The 17,540-nt window shown below is 47.0% G+C and overlaps 3 protein-coding genes across 7 annotated transcripts; 1 reads left to right on the forward strand and 2 right to left on the reverse strand.

Annotated features, from left to right (window-relative positions):
* Positions 1 to 1,309: 1,309 nt before the first annotated feature.
* On the reverse strand, positions 1,310 to 4,491 carry LOC120680106 (AUGMIN subunit 2-like). Of its 2 annotated transcripts, XR_005677468.1 has the most exons (7): positions 4,233 to 4,491; positions 3,457 to 3,567; positions 2,640 to 2,744; positions 2,405 to 2,473; positions 2,132 to 2,245; positions 1,488 to 1,854; positions 1,310 to 1,456 (listed from the first exon to the last, which is right to left on the reverse strand). XR_005677468.1 is itself a non-coding variant. In XM_039961735.1 (6 exons), the coding sequence occupies exons 1-6, from the start codon at positions 4,329 to 4,331 to the stop codon at positions 1,558 to 1,560; spliced, it is 795 nt and encodes a 264-aa protein (XP_039817669.1). In that variant the 5' UTR covers positions 4,332 to 4,491; the 3' UTR covers positions 1,331 to 1,557. The 2 variants fall into 2 exon arrangements, 1 of the variants encoding a protein (XP_039817669.1); XM_039961735.1 differs by having other exon boundaries at positions 1,331 to 1,854.
* A 4,294-nt stretch (positions 4,492 to 8,785) lies between these two features.
* Positions 8,786 to 13,135, forward strand: LOC120679379 (PTI1-like tyrosine-protein kinase 3). 3 transcript variants are annotated; one of them, XM_039960963.1, is made up of 8 exons: positions 8,786 to 9,193; positions 9,727 to 9,860; positions 10,879 to 11,111; positions 11,288 to 11,414; positions 11,544 to 11,817; positions 12,160 to 12,292; positions 12,518 to 12,604; positions 12,781 to 13,135. In XM_039960963.1, exons 2-8 carry the CDS (start codon positions 9,773 to 9,775, stop codon positions 12,922 to 12,924), a joined length of 1,086 nt encoding a protein of 361 aa, XP_039816897.1. In that variant the 5' UTR covers positions 8,786 to 9,193; positions 9,727 to 9,772; the 3' UTR covers positions 12,925 to 13,135. The 3 variants fall into 3 exon arrangements, with proteins under 3 accessions (XP_039816897.1, XP_039816894.1, XP_039816896.1); XM_039960960.1 differs by having other exon boundaries at positions 8,786 to 9,139; XM_039960962.1 differs by having other exon boundaries at positions 8,786 to 9,860.
* A 367-nt stretch (positions 13,136 to 13,502) lies between these two features.
* Positions 13,503 to 16,948, reverse strand: LOC120679378 (U3 small nucleolar RNA-associated protein 18 homolog). 2 transcript variants are annotated; one of them, XM_039960958.1, is made up of 4 exons: positions 16,752 to 16,948; positions 16,655 to 16,669; positions 16,447 to 16,578; positions 13,503 to 15,414 (listed from the first exon to the last, which is right to left on the reverse strand). In XM_039960958.1, the coding sequence occupies exon 4, from the start codon at positions 15,404 to 15,406 to the stop codon at positions 13,739 to 13,741; it is 1,668 nt and encodes a 555-aa protein (XP_039816892.1). In that variant the 5' UTR covers positions 15,407 to 15,414; positions 16,447 to 16,578; positions 16,655 to 16,669; positions 16,752 to 16,948; the 3' UTR covers positions 13,503 to 13,738. The 2 variants fall into 2 exon arrangements, with proteins under 2 accessions (XP_039816892.1, XP_039816893.1); XM_039960959.1 differs by lacking the exon at positions 16,655 to 16,669 and having other exon boundaries at positions 16,682 to 16,948.
* Between the last annotated feature and the right edge of the window lie 592 nt (positions 16,949 to 17,540).

A 17,540-nucleotide genomic window follows, 5' to 3' on the forward strand; every position in this document is an offset into this window, starting at 1 on the left:
TGACCCTGCGGTTTATGCTTTATTGTAGCTTTTTTAAGGCCAAAAAGTCATGGACCATGGCCGCAAGCTAAGATCATCCACAAAGAAGATGTGTACGTCTCCGTGCTTTATTTTATGCTGGGAACTGAAAAGCTAAAGAAGCATTATTATCTTATTGCACTCTCCCCTGTCAGGTCATGCTAAAGGTCGTATCTTCTTCAACACTGACAGAAAAATGGTACACACAGACACACTGTTCAAACTCGTTTCGTTTTCTACAAATCGACGATTTGTCATTTTTTTCTTCACCGAGAACATATGCAGTAGTCCCCCCTACTCAGCACTATGGATGTGCATCGTTTGAATGTTTTGGATACTTACAACTATAATTTTTGAAGGGGTTTCACGTGTCCACTGAGAAGGTGGTTTGCACCGAATATTTTCCCGGGAATAATAGGTATAACAATAAAATCACAATAGCTACAATAAGAGTCCATGATTTATTTTGAGTTGGAAACCAATTGCAACAAAATAAATACCTTTTCATGATGTTGTATCTTTCATAAGTTTATTTATTAGTTGCAATTAGTTTCATGCCCATAATAAATCATGGCCTCTTGTTGTACATATCATGAGTTTCTTTTGCATTGGGTCCATTATCTGGCCACTATTGTTGTTTCAAAATAATAATAATAAGTTACCTCCAAAAAAAAGTTAAAGAAAGGAAGAAAAAAAGTGCTGCATACTGACGATTGTGAGACGACTGAACACGTTAGTCGGACTGCATCCAAAACCGTCTATATTGAGGCCCTCTCGGCAGAGTGCTTTCTTTCGTGACATTTCAAGCCGCGAATCAAATTATTCACTAATCACTCTTAAGAATAACGGAGGCAATCAACTAAGACAGGATACAAAATTTCGTTGCGTTAGTAGGGTCCTTTTCTTCCAGTCGTATAGATTGTCCCATGGAACTATTTTATTATTGAATACAAATCCTATTCATAATATTTGCGCAAAGCCTACGGTTTGTCTTTTGTTCGTTTGCAAGCCAAACCACGCCGAGCCTGGATCTGGAAGGTTTACAAAGACCAGAATCAAGCATGCATCAGGTCATCATTGATTCATTCATTATCACAATCGATTCAAATTCAATCTTGCCGTCCTCAATAGTTGATGCAATTTGGAGTGTGGTGACGCGTTTCAAAACCTGGAACAGCATCTTTCATGCGCAGAGCAGGGTTCCTTTCGTGACATTTCTTCCAGAGATGAACTCAGTTGTCAGATTTGCTAGATAAATCGCACAGTTCCTGATCCTTAAGGACAGAGTGTGTATCCGTATGCAAACATTGAATTTGCCAGAATATCGATTTTAGTAAGAAACTTAACAAATCATTTCTAACATCATCTCTCACTTAGCTCGAACACGCCAAATGGATCCAAGTAATCGGGCCCAAAGCACAAAAAATGAATGACAAACCTTTTTTTTTTTAAAGTTATGAATGACAAACTAACAAGACGGTATATATATCCCTATTTATACAAGATACAAACACAAATTCAACGTGGGTGATCAGTGAACTACGGGTCCCTCTTGATGGAGGACGGCCATGACAATCTCCTGTTCATGCTGTCGAGCCCGTCGCTCTCGGGGTTGATGTCATCCACCTGCTTCCAGCTATCAAGCATTGAGCTGTCTCTCCATTGGGGTGGTGTCAAGAACTTTGAATCGCCGCTAGGGCCGCTTGGGGTCATCAATAGAGAGGAATGGCCGACGCGCAGCTTCTGAAGAGTCGAGAAGGATTCCCTCATCGCAGACATGGCCTCAAAGAACCGGGTGCAGGAAGCAAGTGCAGCAGGTATTGGCCGCAGCATTTCCTTCATGAAGATGACCAGAGGAATTAAATCTATGAGTAAAGACAAAAGGACATGCGTACAAAAAGAAATTTGAGCTGTTCTAATGCCTGTCAATCACTATGTACAGCAAAGTGCACTGTTATCCAGCCATGGATGCATGATTAAGCATATGCCATCTCTGAAGTCTAAACATGAGAATGGTAGCGTGAGTATATTTATCCAAGTGGAAAGCATTTCAAAGGATGAATGGGTTATAACTACTATTTAATTTATTAGAAAAAAAATACTTTCAACTTACCCCCCAGACAGCAGGTGGCTCCCTAAAGTTCTGGCTCCACTGGAAATCACCGACCGATGCTGTCAGTGCCCCATAGTCACTTGCTGCTTTCAGAAGTAGCTCCGAGAATTGTTTCTGAGAAGAAAATGGCACATTAAACAAGGAAGGAGATATCCACTCAGAACACCATGTCTATCTTTAGTAATGAAAATGCTTAAGCAGGTGTAAGCCAACAGTCTCATGCATAGCATGTTTGCTATACAAATAACAAGATGAAAACATCAAGAAAACTACCTGGTATTCAGCTTCAACAGGTATGCAATCAAGGGAATAAGGTTGTTGCAACCGGGCAATAATGCGATCCTGATAGAAAATTGCTGCAATGTTAGATATGTAGATGTTGTACTATTGGCTAATGTTTGCATGAATAGCTGTTCTTAATGCAACTGAGCCAAACAATGTGTAGCCTCGGCGCTCAAGAAAAGAAGAAAGCAAGAGAAGAAAAATAAGAACATGTGGCTTCCATTACCTTGTTCTGAATAACATCTTTCAAAATAGAAGTTATTTTGGCCAAAGATTCACACTTCTTTTCCATCTCACTAACATGTGTCAAGTGAGCAATGTTTTTATCATCCTGTGGCAAACAAAAACTTTATGAATATGACCAATGATAATGCCCTAGAATCAAAACATAAGCCCTGAAAAGAAAAGGTATGTAAATGGATACGGCACTATTGAAAAATGGCATGCTGGAAAGTTTATGGGTTATAGCATAAACAGTATTATTTTATCTTCTAGGCTCAAAAAGGCTAAGCATTAACCTCTTAAGGATAATCATGTGTTCCGTATAATCCTTCAAGAGTCAAACTTAGTTCCATTAAATGTGGGTATCTAGTTATCTACCACTACCAGATCGATCATGAGACAAAATTAATTTTGAAATAGAAGAGAAAAGGCATTCAATTTGGTATGACCATAAGAATTCATGGTAAAGAAATTGCTCATCCTAACAGTCAAAATGAAGATATCTGATATGAAAAGAAATGTATCCCCAAAATGCTGTAATTCCCTAAGGAGTCCCATTTCTGCCTAGAATCTCCTTTCACGAGCAACCCAAGTGTGAAATGGCCCACTTGCCAAAAAGAATCATAATCTGACCACTATAGCTAGAGAATATAAAGGGTGCTCACTAAAAAACATGATGAAACATTTTAACTGTGGAACCATTACCATGTCATACAGGATCTAAAAACGTAACTCTAGGTGGCAAATTAAGAGAGCATTCGCATGGTGTGTGGAACTGGCGCAAACATATAGAGCCTAACAACTGGATATCAACACGTCACCTTTCTTCCCTGTAGCTCCACTTGCAAGTTGGCAATGTTCCTCTGCACAACAGTCAGTTCCCTCAAAACCCTCACTAAATCATCGCTTTTGTCTGTGCTACCCTGATCATCCTGAAACAAGAGAGAGCAGGGAATAATAAGGACTTGAGAAATAGACTTCTTTTAAATCACATTGTACCTAGCAGAAATCCAGACGGCCATCTATTGACTACCTGACCCTTTGCATTACAAGTGTCCACTGTCCAGTGCCGGTTCCACACTCATGGCATATAAACCACTAATTTTTGCGCAAGTAATCTAAGATAAAACAAACAGATACAGCATAACACAGCACTCGTTCATATCTCACAGTTTCCATCACATTCGCATGTTGTTCTGAAGTCGCAAACTTTCACAAGATGAAGAACAGCATCATCCGAATTGTAGAGCCTAGCCCACAAGTTTTCCTCGCAAGATTACCCAACACTCTCTCTTAACCGAACCAAATGCTAAACCCACCCAAACACACGAGATCGCACAACTGATGGCAAAATCTCCACAGCAATGCTTCTCTCCAAACCTACAATTCACAATCCTCTCCGCAATCACCTTCTCCAGGAGCCGCCGTTTCAACGAACCAATCCCTACAATTTTCGCTTCAGAAACGAACCGGAATCCGATTGGAAGTGTCGGATCTGGTTGAAGCGCGGCGGGAACGAACGAAACCAGGTGGTTGGGCGGCAGGATTAGGCAGCGAGCTACAGATCGGGGCGGGGAGTCAAGCTGGGGCGACGCACCTGCGGCGGAGGGGCGGGGAACCCGAGGTCGGCGGCGATGGCGAGCGCCTCCGCCATGCCGCCCAGCCGCTTGGCGGGCTTCTGCTGCGCTGCCGCCATCGCCGGGGTCGGGGACGAGGGGGGCGGACGGGGAGCCGCGGAGGAGGTGGTGGTGATGGGAGTGGAGCGTTGGGCGAGGGAGTCGGGCTCGGGCCACGTCTCGCTTTCTCCCCCGACGGTCGGGTTTGGCGTGCTCGCCGAGCTTCTCTCGAGCTCCAATTTTTTTTTTTGAGTTAAATACACCAGCGGCCTTCGAACTTGTCCTGATGTGCCACTTAGGTCCACGAACTCGCAAAATCGAAATCTAGCACCCTGAACTTGTTAAGTTGTGCCACTTTGGTCCATACCCCTTCACATGGCGCCACGTGGCATGCACATATGCAAAAAAACCCTCCAAAGTTACTATCTTCTACCTTCACCCACTCACTTCCCTCCTCCCTTCTTCTCCCTCCCAGACCCCGGCCCCTGCTCGACGCGCCGCCCTCCCTGCCCCGGCAGCGAGCTGCCGCACCCCCCCCCCCTCCCTGCTCCCTCGCCGGCGGCGGCGCCTGGGAGCGACAGCGCCGTCCACGTTGTGCCCCATCTCTGGCCCTCTCCGCCGCGGGAGGGAGGACCGGGCGGAGCACGCGGCGGCTCCACGCCAGCGCCCCCTGCCTCCCGCCCTATCTCCTCCGCCTCGGCTTGGCCCCAGCGGCGGCGAGTTACTGCAGCGGCAGGTGGCCGGCCCCTCCTCGCGAGCTCCAGCCGCAAGTGCAGGGCTTGTGGCGGCGGCGGAGGAGCAGGGGACGGCGGTGCGGATCCGTGGCTGCGCGAGCTTGGGGCCACGGCGGCGGGCGTGGATCTACGGTGGCACACAACGCCGGGCTCGGGTCCATGGCGGTGCGAGGAGCTTGAGGCCGCAACAACGCCGCGGCGGAGGATGTGCGTCGACGGCGGCGCACGACAGCGCGGATCCGCGGCGGTGGGAGCAGCTCGGGATCGCGCGGCCAGGTGCTAGTCCGAGGCAACGCGAGGAGCTCCAGGCCATGGCGGCGCGAGGAGCTCGGGACCGCGGTGGCTTTGGACAGCAGCAACGCAAGGAGCTCGGGGTCGCGGCGACGGGGCGAGTCTGCTGCAGCGCACGGCGACGGGCTCTTGTCCGCGGCGGCATGAGGATCTTGGGGCTGCGGCGGGCTCGGGTCGGCGGTGGCGGGCGCAGGTCAGCAGCGGCACGAGGATCCAGAGGCCGCAACAGCGGTGTGCCAAGGGCGGCGTGCCGCGGCGCCGGCCCTGCGCGCCACCGGTCCTCCCCCCGCCGCCCGGATCTGCTCGGAGCCGCGCCGCGGGCGCCTCGAACGGGAGCGAGGCCGAGGTGGCGGCGAGGCGGGCCCAAGCCCCCGCAGGGCACGCGCCCGCGTGCGGGGTGTGGAGTAGCGCGCTCGAGGAGGGAGATGGTGGGACGAGCTCAGTGCGGCAGAGGGAGGAGGAGGTGGAGGAGGAGAGAGAAAGGAGGGGGCGGCACGCCGCCGCCACGAGCTCGGCCATGGCCGCACGAGCTCCGCCATGCCATGGCCTCCACCGCGAGGAGGGGTGCGTCGGCACAGAGGAGGGAGCAGGGAGGAGCGCAGTGCCGCGGCGGCGCTCCTGGCGGCGCTCCTGGCGGCCTCCGGCGGCAGCGGCGGCGCTTGTGGGGGAGGAGAGAGGTGAAAGTGACGAGGACGTAGATATAGAAGATGAAAAACTCAAGGGCTTTTTTGCATATATTCATGTCCGTTGAAGGGGTATGGACCAAAGTGGCACAACTTAACAAATTCAGGGTGCTAGATTTCGATTTTGCGAGTTCGTGGACCTAAGTGGCACACCAGGACAAGTTCGAGGGCCGCTGGTGTATTTAACTCTTTTTTTTTTAGCAGCTCGAGCTCCAATTCTGAATCTCCAAAGGGCTGCCACCTGAGGATTGAGGAAGCTACTCTTTAGATGGAATGGAATGAACCGTTCAAACTCTTTCTCTTTTGTTTGGCAAAATTGGCCCATGAACCCCGTTAAAATGTGGAATTTGCCACAAGCCACTAAAAAAAACTGTATTTGTCGCTTCACACTGTAAATATACGGTAATTAGCTATAGAACATTATACCATTATTATAGTCGTTTTTAATAGAAAGTCACGCGAAATGACGATTATACCCCTGTCTCTTTCCTTTCCCTGGACCCGCGAGCCTCCAAAATCGAAGCTCACCGGCGGCCGCTACCTGCCTTCCCCGGCGGCGCCCCCGCTCCTGCTCCTGCCTGCAGCCGGCGGCAGACCCACGCCGCACGGGGCCGGTGCCCGGACCCGAGCCGCACCAGGCGCTCGGGACGCACGACCATGGGTGCAGCTGCGCAAGGCGGAACGCCGGAGCTGCAGGCGGGGCCGGCAGGGCATCGCAAGCACATGCTGGGGATGAGGAAGGCGACGATGGAGCTCCTATTGACGTGGCGATGATTGCGGTGTCAGGATTCCGCTGGTTGCCCCGAGCTGCGGTCCATTTTTTTCTCTGTTCTTTGCTTTCCTCCCTGCTGCCGGTGCAGCCATGGCGATGTGCTCTGTCGTGCTTGTTTCCTGTTTGAGTGTTCCTGTGCAGCACCGTGCTGCAGGGTGAGGAGGCGTGCTGCAAACGAGCTGCTGGGCTTGCTCAAGTGAGAGCACCCTGCACGCGAGGCTCCCTGTGGCGAGCGCCCCCTACGCGCGTGGCCACCTGTGGCAGCGTCCCCCTTGCGCGCGCGGCCTGGCCGGAGATGGCTCGCCGGAGCAGGAGCAGAGCGGCTGCCGCCGGGGTCAGGTGTGGGATTGGGGGCGTCGGGAGGCAGGGAGAGGAGAAGACAAGGGGTACAATCGGCTTTTCGCATGCCTTCTCATTAAAAATGAGTATAATAAGAGGTATAATGTCCTGCAGTAAATTGCTATGGTTTTAGAGTGTGTTGTGGAAAAGACAAGTTTTTTTAGTGGCCTGGAGCAAAAGCCATCTTTTTTTAGTGTCCTCTAGCCAATTTTGCCTTTTTGTTTTTGCTATGAATTTGATTTTTTTATGATCTTATAAATTTTTTGCAACACATCAAACTGAATTTTTGTTTAAAAGTGGTAGGTTTTGTAGAAGCGAGACAATAAAATGAATTTTTGTTTGAACGATTTAAGGGAAACATTACCTCCATCTTTTAAGCCGTGGAGCATATTTAATTTAGGTCCTGTTTAATATTTGGGCTCCTTGAACTATTGAAACCGGCCGATTCATCTCCCCAAGTAGTTTTCAAAGCGGTTTTCGCTAACGTGGCACCGCACCAGCTATTCTACGTAACACTACGTCAGCTATAAGAGAGGTAAATTGAACTTTCGCGATAGTTCAGGAAGTCCCTCAGACTTGACAAAAATTTGTAGAAATATTTTTTTTAAAAAAATACAAATAGTTTTACTAAAATAAATATACATTTAAAATATCAGAAAAATATTTAACATTACAAAATCACATAACGTTTATTTTAAGTAAAAAATACGAACCATCGTGTAAACTAAAAGATGATTAATTAAATCCAGTTTCTGACTAATTAATCTATGGCTTTTTTGATAGTCATCAATCGTCGATGAATTGTATGTCCACAAATCTTTGCACTAAACGAGCGAGTTCTAGTGCCTCCTCCCTCACCGCCCGTTTCCGCACCATGGCTGTCGAGTCTCGGTCGCCCGTGGCGCCTACTCTAGCAGCCAGCAGACCACAGATCGCTACTGGTCATGCCACGCCTCTATACAGGTGCGCGCTAGCTTAGGCATGCCCGAGCGCTACCATGCAGCCGCCGGTGATAGCACCGACCGTCAGAATCGCGTATCCTAACGTGTGCCCTGCTCTGCTCTACGTACAAGGAAGGAAAAAAAGAATAGAAGCTTTTATAGAGCTCCAATATAATTCTACGACTTATATGAATAGTAGTGCATAGTATCGATGCACAGGGGACGAGGAAAGAAATATCTATAACTTTTTTATTCTAGAAAAAAATATTTAGGTTTTTAATAAATATTTTCACAACTTTTTACAAAGTTTGAAACTCTCGTGAAAATTCAATTTACCTCCCAAATGGCTAGCGTGGGGCCACATAGCACAGCTGGCGCGATGCTACATCAGCCAAAACCACTTTGAAAACTATCTAGAAAGGTAAATCGGCCGGTTTCAATAGTTTAAGAAGCACAAACATCCGATTTTTTTTATTGAAGAAGATAAAACAAATAATAGTAATAGTTGAGGGGCCCGTGGGCAGAAATTCTCGCCGGGCCGGGCCGCCGCCTCGTGTGTTCTTGGGCCGAGATGTACACGGCTTGCGCTGCTGCTCCAGTTCCCGTTGGAACGTGCCGGACGGCGTCTCCGTTTTCCTTCGACGAAAGCGACCGACTCCTCGCTGCTCTACTACCACCTGTCTGTCTGTCTGTCTGTCTGTCTCTACCACAAGAACAGTTTGTGTTTGTTTGCACACCCCAAAAAAAAAAATAAGCAAAAGAAACCAACCATTGCTCTCAAGCAGTTGCGATTTTTCAAGCCTAGTTTATGCCGGCGCGGCGGCGATCAGTTGAATCAACCAAAGTGCCAAGGACCAGCGCGACCAAATCATCCAGAGCAATCAGCCGGGCAATAATGATCACCAAACGCATTAGAAAACCGCGGCGAGCTGGAAAGCCGGCGGCGCGGAGGGGAGGCCGACAGGCGACAGGCAGGCGGCAGCCGGAAAGGCACCCGCCCCCCCAGCTTGGCCACAGCCACTGCCGCCGCTCCTCCTCTGCTTCTTCATCTCTTGCCTTTCTCTGACGAGCCGCCACCCAAGAAACTGCCCAGAGCAGACCCGCCCCCATTGCCTCCCGGCGCAGCAGGTGTGGGTTCCGCTTCCGCTCCTCCTCGGCTTCGGCGATTCGGGGATTCCGGTGGTAGGGAGGGTGCCGTCGATTTCTCATTTTGCGAGCTTCCTGGGGAATGGGGGTGTTGCGGTTCTGCCCGGCTTTTTATTTGTCGAATTCGGGTTTGTTTGCCCGGCCTTTTGTTATCTTTTTGGATGTCCCGGGGATCAGCAGCATATGTTGTGGCTTTCTGCAAATTGCTGCCATTGTTTGAAGAAGAGGTCTCTGTTGGTTAATCATTGGATGAACAACGTACAGACAATACTCGGTTGGGCACCCCTTCTTTATGCACGGTTTACAAGTAGCTTATGTCTGTAACTGAATGGCTGGCTAGTAGTAGGTATTTCTTGGTTTAGTGTTGCCATTTGCAGTTGTTGAAGGTTTACTCAAAGATTAACCTTTTGGCCCGAGCATCGGCAGAAGCACAAGCCATTTCAGCAGCTTATATTTTCTGGGTGAAGGAACTTTTTTTTTGGAACAATTTTTGGGGCTACTTACGTCAAATACATAACTTTTGAAACTTGTTGCTATTTACGTCAGATACTGTTACCTTTTTCTTGCAGTTCTTTACATCAGGAAAGAAGAGCAAGAAGAGTTCAGTAGGTCACCATGCGCCGGTGGTTTTGCTGCACTCATTTTGACACACCATATCTCGAAAATGAGAATGGATTTACAAAAAGTCCGGACAGAACAAGTGGTGCGTCTGTTGTTTCTGATGTCTACTTATGTTGCCTTATCATCCTTCAGCAGATTCAGAATCTAGAATGCAAATTTCAGCCTGTGCTTGAAATCACAGGACATAATTGTGGCATTGCACGCTCGTGCTTGATAAAACTAGATGAACATATCCGGACATAACTTGTCAATGCTCAGTTTTCTATTCTGATGGGAAAAAAAGACAATGTTATATGATATAGTATCTCAATTCCAACACTCAACAACTATCGATACATTTCATATGTGTGCATTGTATTGTTGACCTAAGCACCTGACTTGAACCTTGCTGTTCACAACCTGGAGTCTAAAGTAATACCAGGGCTGGTCTGGGTCAGCAAGCTAGCTGTATACAGTATATTTTTCAGAAAGATGGATTAGATTTTCAGGGATGCTACTTTTTTCCGAGAGCTCAATGGTGAGAATGAGGCACAAACCCCACCTGGTACTTTTGTTCAAAAGGCAAACTGAGTACAGGCCTGCAACTGCAGTACTGCTATGTTAGTTTCTTATCAGGTCAGGGTTAGCATCCGGGTCTGATGTTCGAACGATACAAAATCCTTCTCTCGTGAAAACAGAGCCAAGGAAAATTGACTGCACAGCAGTATTTACCACTTAGGTGACCTTTTGCCTTTCTTGCTAGACCATGACTCAAGTCCGTAAAATAAAGATCTGTACAGACAACTATGAGTGTAACCACTAAGGCACTAACCAAACCATATTGCAATGCAAATTTGGTAAATTTGAGCTTACGCAAGACCTTTCAGGTAGCATGTTTGGTACAGATGAGGACACTAATTAGTTAGACTCCCATGCTGATTGAACTTTTTGGTGGCTCAGCTACCTTCTAAATAGTTATTTCTTAATAATTTATTCATCGCTTCATGCTATTAATTGAAGAAGGGTTTACGTGTATATCAATAATTGTTCTGCGTATAATTTCTCTGCATTCCATGCTTCTGCTGCTGAGATCATAACCATATTCAACATATGCCTTTCAGGAAACAGTCTAACTTCGAACAGTGATCCTGCGAAACCACCTTCCATTGAAGTACCGGCATTGTCGTTTGATGAACTGAAAGAAAAGACAGATGATTTTGGGTCAAAGACTTTGGTTGGTGAGGGGTCATATGGAAGAGTATATTATGCTGTTTTGGAAAATGGAAAACATGCAGCCTTGAAGAAGCTTGATGCTTCAGCAGACCCTGAGCCCGACAATGAATTTCTAGCGCAGGTATTGCGCTTTGCGCAGATCCCAATACTGCTAAGACTTAAAATGTATTAAACTCTTCCACTTATTAACTGGAATAAAGTTGGTTTGCGAATTATCTTTTCAGCAAGACTGTTTTAATTATTAGTTATGCTTTTTATTGGAATCTATTTATTCCCCCTCTTATCCTTTGGATATAGGTCTCCGTTGTTTCAAGATTAAAACATGAAAATTTTGTGGACATGCTTGGTTATTGCATTGAAGGAGATCAACGTCTGTTGGCTTATGAATTCGCTACAATGGGCTCCCTACATGATATTTTGCATGGTATGCACCTAACCACTTAGCTAATCAATCTTTTTACAAAATTCTCGCCATGAACCCAGGGATAAAAGGAATTCATGTATGACAATGTGCAAGTCTCTCTTTTTTCACTTCTGGTTTTTCTTCCAACAGGAAGAAAAGGTGTCGCAGGTGCGCAGCCTGGTCCTGCTCTCGACTGGATGCAAAGAGTCAGAATTGCTGTTGATGCTGCAAAAGGTCTTGAGTACCTTCATGAGAAGGTTCAACCTTCCATAGTCCATCGAGACATGCGATCTAGCAATGTTCTTTTATTTGAGGACTATAAGGCTAAAATTGCGGACTTCAATCTTTCAAGCCAATCTCCAGATATGGCTGCTCGCCTACATTCTACCCGTGTCCTCGGAACCTTTGGATATCATGCTCCAGAGTAATTATTTGACTCAGATATCAGTAGCACCTTCTTCATACTTTTTGCATAATGTATTTGGGATTACGCTCCCATATTATCCCCCATTAGTATTTGGCCTCATTGTAATAGTAAGAAACATGTAATAATATTTTGACTGTCTTGCAACTAAAAAATAACAACTGGAAAATAGGCTTCTAATATACCTAAACAAGACTGTCATATATGTGACGACAAATTAACAGATAAGTGGAGTTTATAATCTTTAGTTTTACATACATATGAACGGCACCAGATAATTTTTTAATTGGAAAAATATATATGCATGATTTTATAACATAACAGATGTCTTATTCAATGCAGGTATGCTATGACTGGCCAACTGACTCAAAAAAGTGATGTTTATAGCTTTGGAGTTGTCCTTTTAGAGCTTCTAACTGGAAGGAAACCTGTAGATCATACAATGCCAAGGGGCCAGCAGAGTCTTGTTACTTGGGTATGCGTTAACATTTTCGCACTGTAATTTACTGTCTCCTGAAAAATTGCATAGTTTTTGCTATCATCCCTGAAAAATTATGATCATATTTAGAGAAACTTCCACAACATATTTGTTATAATTTAGAAAAGATTTACGACATTATCAGGAATAAATATTCCAAAATTTATGCTGTTATTTTTGCACATTGATTTTATCATGTTTGTTGTTCCATCTTCAACTCAGGCAACACCAAGGCTCGGTGAGGACAAGGTGAAACAATGTGTTGATCCAAGATTAAATGGAGAGTACCCTCCAAAGGGTGTTGCCAAGGTATGTCTTCAACTCTCCTTCTGTCTATGCCCGTGATATGTAACTTAATATATCCAAAATACATATTTCTCCAACTGGCTGGTGAGATTTTGAAGTAACCCATAACTCTGCATTGCTAGAACCAACTTAGTGAAACACAATGCCCTCAGCAGTTGTTTTCTTTGCTGTCGATGCAGCTTGCGGCAGTGGCAGCTCTCTGCGCTCAATATGAATCTGAGTTCAGACCAAGCATGAGCATTGTAATCAAGGCATTGTCTCCCCTTCTTGTAAATGCACCCTATCAAGCGGCTGCGGCTCCTGATACACCTTCAGAAGCCTGACAAAATGTTCAACTCAACTCATGTAAAGAAATAGCATTTGTTTCTGGGTAATACCAATTTTATCAATTATTTGTCTTTTTATACATCTGAATTATGTGTGTTTACTATAGAGGAAGGGGGAAGAAAGGAGTAATGCAATTTTTTTAACACGTGTACTTCATATGCTTGAGAACGGCTGCAATTAATCTTTGCATCTGTATGTTTCATCCTTTTTCTCTTTGTTGTGTTCATAATATTTGTGTTCTCTTTCTTGTCTGTCAACAAATAATGCCTTGGCTCTGCGTTTCCACTGTTTCCATACAACATGGTTACATAAAGCTCTGCTTGTAATACAACCTTGGAAGCTGTGTTGCTAATTTAAAAAAGAATACACTATGACATAGCTTGGAGAAAACACAACCTTCTGTTTAATCAGAAACACAAGGTACCAAAGAACCTTCGTTTTTGGGGGAATTCCTTGTATGCCATCTAATCTTCGCCCCGTCAGTAATATACTGTTCGGTGACGCATAAAAGCAAAAAAAAAGTGTGCAAGAAATTATTACTTTGCGTAGTAATCTCCTGAGGTAGATGGATCGATTAGCAAAACTGACAGGGCGAAGATTGTGCTCCAGAGTAAGGTTTTTTAAACCGCCAACAGAAGCATAACCAAAATACAAATTACAGATTGCCAGCTTGTGATAAGCACCGAAATCAGTGAGTGGCGGTACAACTCGATAATAACTGACTAGCAAGAATCAGCGTACAAACAGCAAAGGAGTTCTCAAAAACTAGAAAAGTGTCAAAACTGGATTTCCCCAGTACACTTTCAAGGCTCAGGCATTTTGATAGTGGTGCAGTTTGTACAGCAAGACTTTCCCACCAGCGTGTCCGACTGACAAGAACCCGCTGCCCGGACTGAAATCCAGGCACCGAGGGTAGTGAAGGCTGAACCGAGGCCCTGGCCAGTTCTGGAACACGCTCAAGGATGGGACGTGCACGAGCCTCATCCCATTCCTCTCCTTTCTCGAGGTAATCGCCAAGATCTGGGCATCATGATTGAATTTCATCTCGCTGACATCAGTGGTAAGGTTCTCAATTGTCTTCAGTGGCTTCCTCTTCCCGCCAAGAAAATCATCCCTCTTGTACACGTTCACAATACCACTGGTGGAGCCTGTGGCAAACAAAGAGCTGTCCCGGGAGGTGCAAAGCGAAATGCCAGCCAGGGAACCGTCGTCCATCGCCTTGTGGATACACTTCCTTGTTCCAAGATCCCAGTGGTAAACATGCCCATCTCCACCACTGCTTAGTAGCTGATTCCCACCATTCGCAAAGGCCAATGATCGCACACTACCGTTCATCTTGAGGGTTCCAATGAGCTGCTTTGTCTTAGCAGAAATAAGAAGGATGTACCCTTCATTACCGACAAAAGCAATGGTTCTTGAGTCGGGTGATATCTCAAAGCTCTCCAAGCTTTTCTCCTCACGCCCTGTCAAAGGTCCAATCTTGCTAACAGCAGCTTTTACCAGATCGAATGAGTAGAAGAACTTTCTTCTGCCTGAAAGGATCACCTCAGAGCCATCCGGTAGAAAGGAAGCCTTGAGTACTGGACAGTCCCCAATAAATATGCTCTGGATCTTCGGGTTTCTCTTTCCATCAATCTGGAAAAATCTCAAATGCTTGTCCAAACCAGCAGCAAGCATCAGCTGCCCATTCCTATGAAACTGCACTGAATTAATAGGGCCACTCGATGGATCCTGGATATTGGCATCTACAAGCCTTGAGAACTCTAGCATCCCAGGTAAAAGCTTAACAGTATCCTTGACAACAAGCTCATCGTTATTCTGAAGGATATCATCAACACCCCCCTCATCATCGGACTCACCATCTGACATGGCAGGAATAGAGCTTTTCCGGTCCATATCAGCCCAGCCAGTGAAGGGGTTCAATTTAGCATGCTGACCACGCAACCTAGCCTCGTACTCTTTCCCTGATATCAAATGCTCATCAGCCTCTTTTCTCAGCTTCCTCAACCTTGCAACCTTCGCAATGTCCACCTCTGTCCTCTCCTCTTCTTCATCTATCCACACAGGCTTTCTCCCCTTGATAACCACCTCATCTTCTTCCTCACCATGGGCCAAGTCTTCCTCATAAATAGGCAAGTCATCCACACCATCAGCAGCAGACCTATCGGTGAAGAATAAAGGTGCATCATTTTCAGGAGCTGCCACTGCAGCCCCTACCTCAGTGCCAAACTCCAGTGGCGCGTAAAGGGCACCAAACAGCGAGCTCTCCAGCTGCCGCATCTCCTCTTCCTCCTTGTTCTGCTGGGCCTTCGACACCTTAGTCCTCCTCTTCTTTTCCTTATTGTGATTCTTCAACTTGGTGCCCTTCCCAATCTCTCCATCCATAGCAACAGGAGAGCCAATGCCCTCATCATTTTCATCATCAGTTCCACTTTTCTCCAGGCGGCGCTTCTGGGCATTCTGGGATATCAAGCTCATCTTGCTTCCTGCCAAAATAACAAAACTCAGTCACATAACACGAAAGTATAAAACTTCTACTAGTATCAAGGGAAAGTTTGTTAGTTCTCTAAAATTATTTTCATGGTTTCGCTCAAATTTTGCACAGTTGCACTTGGTATTGGATATTTAGAACAGTGAGACATGTAAGCTAAGCAGGGTTATTAAAACGATAAAACGACGAAACGAATAGAGGGTAGATTTTAACGAAACAATGGACGTTTTATCGTTTAAACGGACGTTTTAACGTTTAAACGTCGATTTCACAAGAACGTTTTCTCGTGAAAACGACGTTTTAATAACCAGGACGCTAAGTCCGCCACACAATAAAATCCATCATACTTTCCTGCTCTGAGAAAAATAATTCAACTATGGCAAAGTACAGAAGTACTAGCAGTAAAAAATGTGATTAAGCAGAAAACTTTAAAATGGCAACCCATCATGGTGCTAAAATTTAATCAATGAGAACTGCCTCGAATTCTAATTCATGTGACATCGATGTACTCAATCATTTCCATCAGCACTTGATGTCAGCAAGGAAACTTTGGGAGGATTATACAAAATGATGTCAGCAACAAATGATTGACGTTCTAAATTATGGGCTGCTGGAGTTGAAAATATATGCAAACAAACAATAATAGTGCAAACAGTTGTATGAAACACTGATGCTTCGTGATTCACTGGCTAGAAAATGGAGCACATCTGACAATCCAAATGCACAATTGTTTGCTCAGAATGATGCAGGACTAGACATGAAACCCTATCTATGTGCAGCACATGTAGAAAGTGACACAGTGGGGTTAAATAGTAAATCAAGCAGCTCTGCATCTATTTATTCTATCGTAAGCGATGCAACCCTCCCCCAACGGAGCAGGCAAAGATCTATGCACGCAAATTACACGGAATGGTTACTAGTCATGTGTCACATTTAATCCAGCATGTACATGACACCCCCTCACAAAACAGAAAAAAATCAGCAGACACGAGGATGCACTCGAGTGATTCGTGGTAAGAGAGCTCACCAGGAGTTTTGGGGCAGAAGCAGCAAGACAAGTTCTTTGAACGGGAGGGGAGCGGAGGCCCCCGTGACTGAGCAGGTGAGCCGCAGGTTACTGGACGACGGTCACGAAGCCTGCTCCCTCCGTCACTCGTTCCTGCCAATGAAGGGAACAAACATCAAATGCAGCAGGACGCAGCGGAGGAGGCACATCTGCGACGAAGAAAACTTGCCTACAAAGATTAGGCCTGGACTGCTACCTGGAGCTGAATGGGGGGCGTGCTGGACCAGAGGCGGCAGCGCGGCTCCGTCACTCAGGAAGGCGGGGGCCTTGGTGCAGGCCCGCGGTTGGACGGAGGGAGGCGGGCAGGTCGAGGGTAGCTCGGCGATCTGAGTGACGGAGGCGTGCAGTAGGGAGGCCGCCGGCGCGAAGGGGGACGGCGGGCACGACGGCGGCGGAAAGGGGGCGGGAAGGAGAGCGAACCCTAGCAGAATTGGGCAACGGAACGAGTGAGGGGGGAGAAAGGAGGAAGGCCACCGCCGGGTTTAGACCATCCGAACGGGCCGAACGGCTGCTGATGATGAGCCCAAGCCCGAAACAGTCAACCGGCTGGATTTCAGCCCATCCGAATGGAAAAATTATTCGTGCAACCCTCCCCAATGGAGCCCGAGATCATCGGAGTTCGTAATCCATGGATCAAGAGCTGAGAGCAAATCGAAGCAAAAACCATAAAACCGTGGCGTAAATCTGGTCAAAGGCATGCAAGGCGTGGTCGGCCTGAGAAAAGATGGGAAGGCAGCCGTTTTGTTACCTATTCTCCTCAGGAAAAGTCGTCGGTGTTTCGCTCGGGGGAATCGATCCACTCGCAGAAGGTGCTTCGTCCTCCGCCCCCGCCCCGCGTCCTCCGCCCCCGCCCCTTCGTCCTCCGCCCCGGCCGGCGGCTCTCGCCGCCGCGCCGTCCGCCCACCAACCACCGCCGGCACATCCCCGTCCTCCCCTAACCTCTCCGGTGCCACGCCCTCGCCCGGGACCTGGCCCGGCCGCCGGGTGGGCGCCGGCGGCACGGAGCGCCGCCTCACCACCCGCCCACACACCACCGCCCACCGCCGGTCGATTCC

Source organism: Panicum virgatum, chromosome 6N, assembly GCF_016808335.1.
Source record: "Panicum virgatum strain AP13 chromosome 6N, P.virgatum_v5, whole genome shotgun sequence".
Classification (NCBI taxonomy): domain Eukaryota; kingdom Viridiplantae; phylum Streptophyta; class Magnoliopsida; order Poales; family Poaceae; genus Panicum; species Panicum virgatum.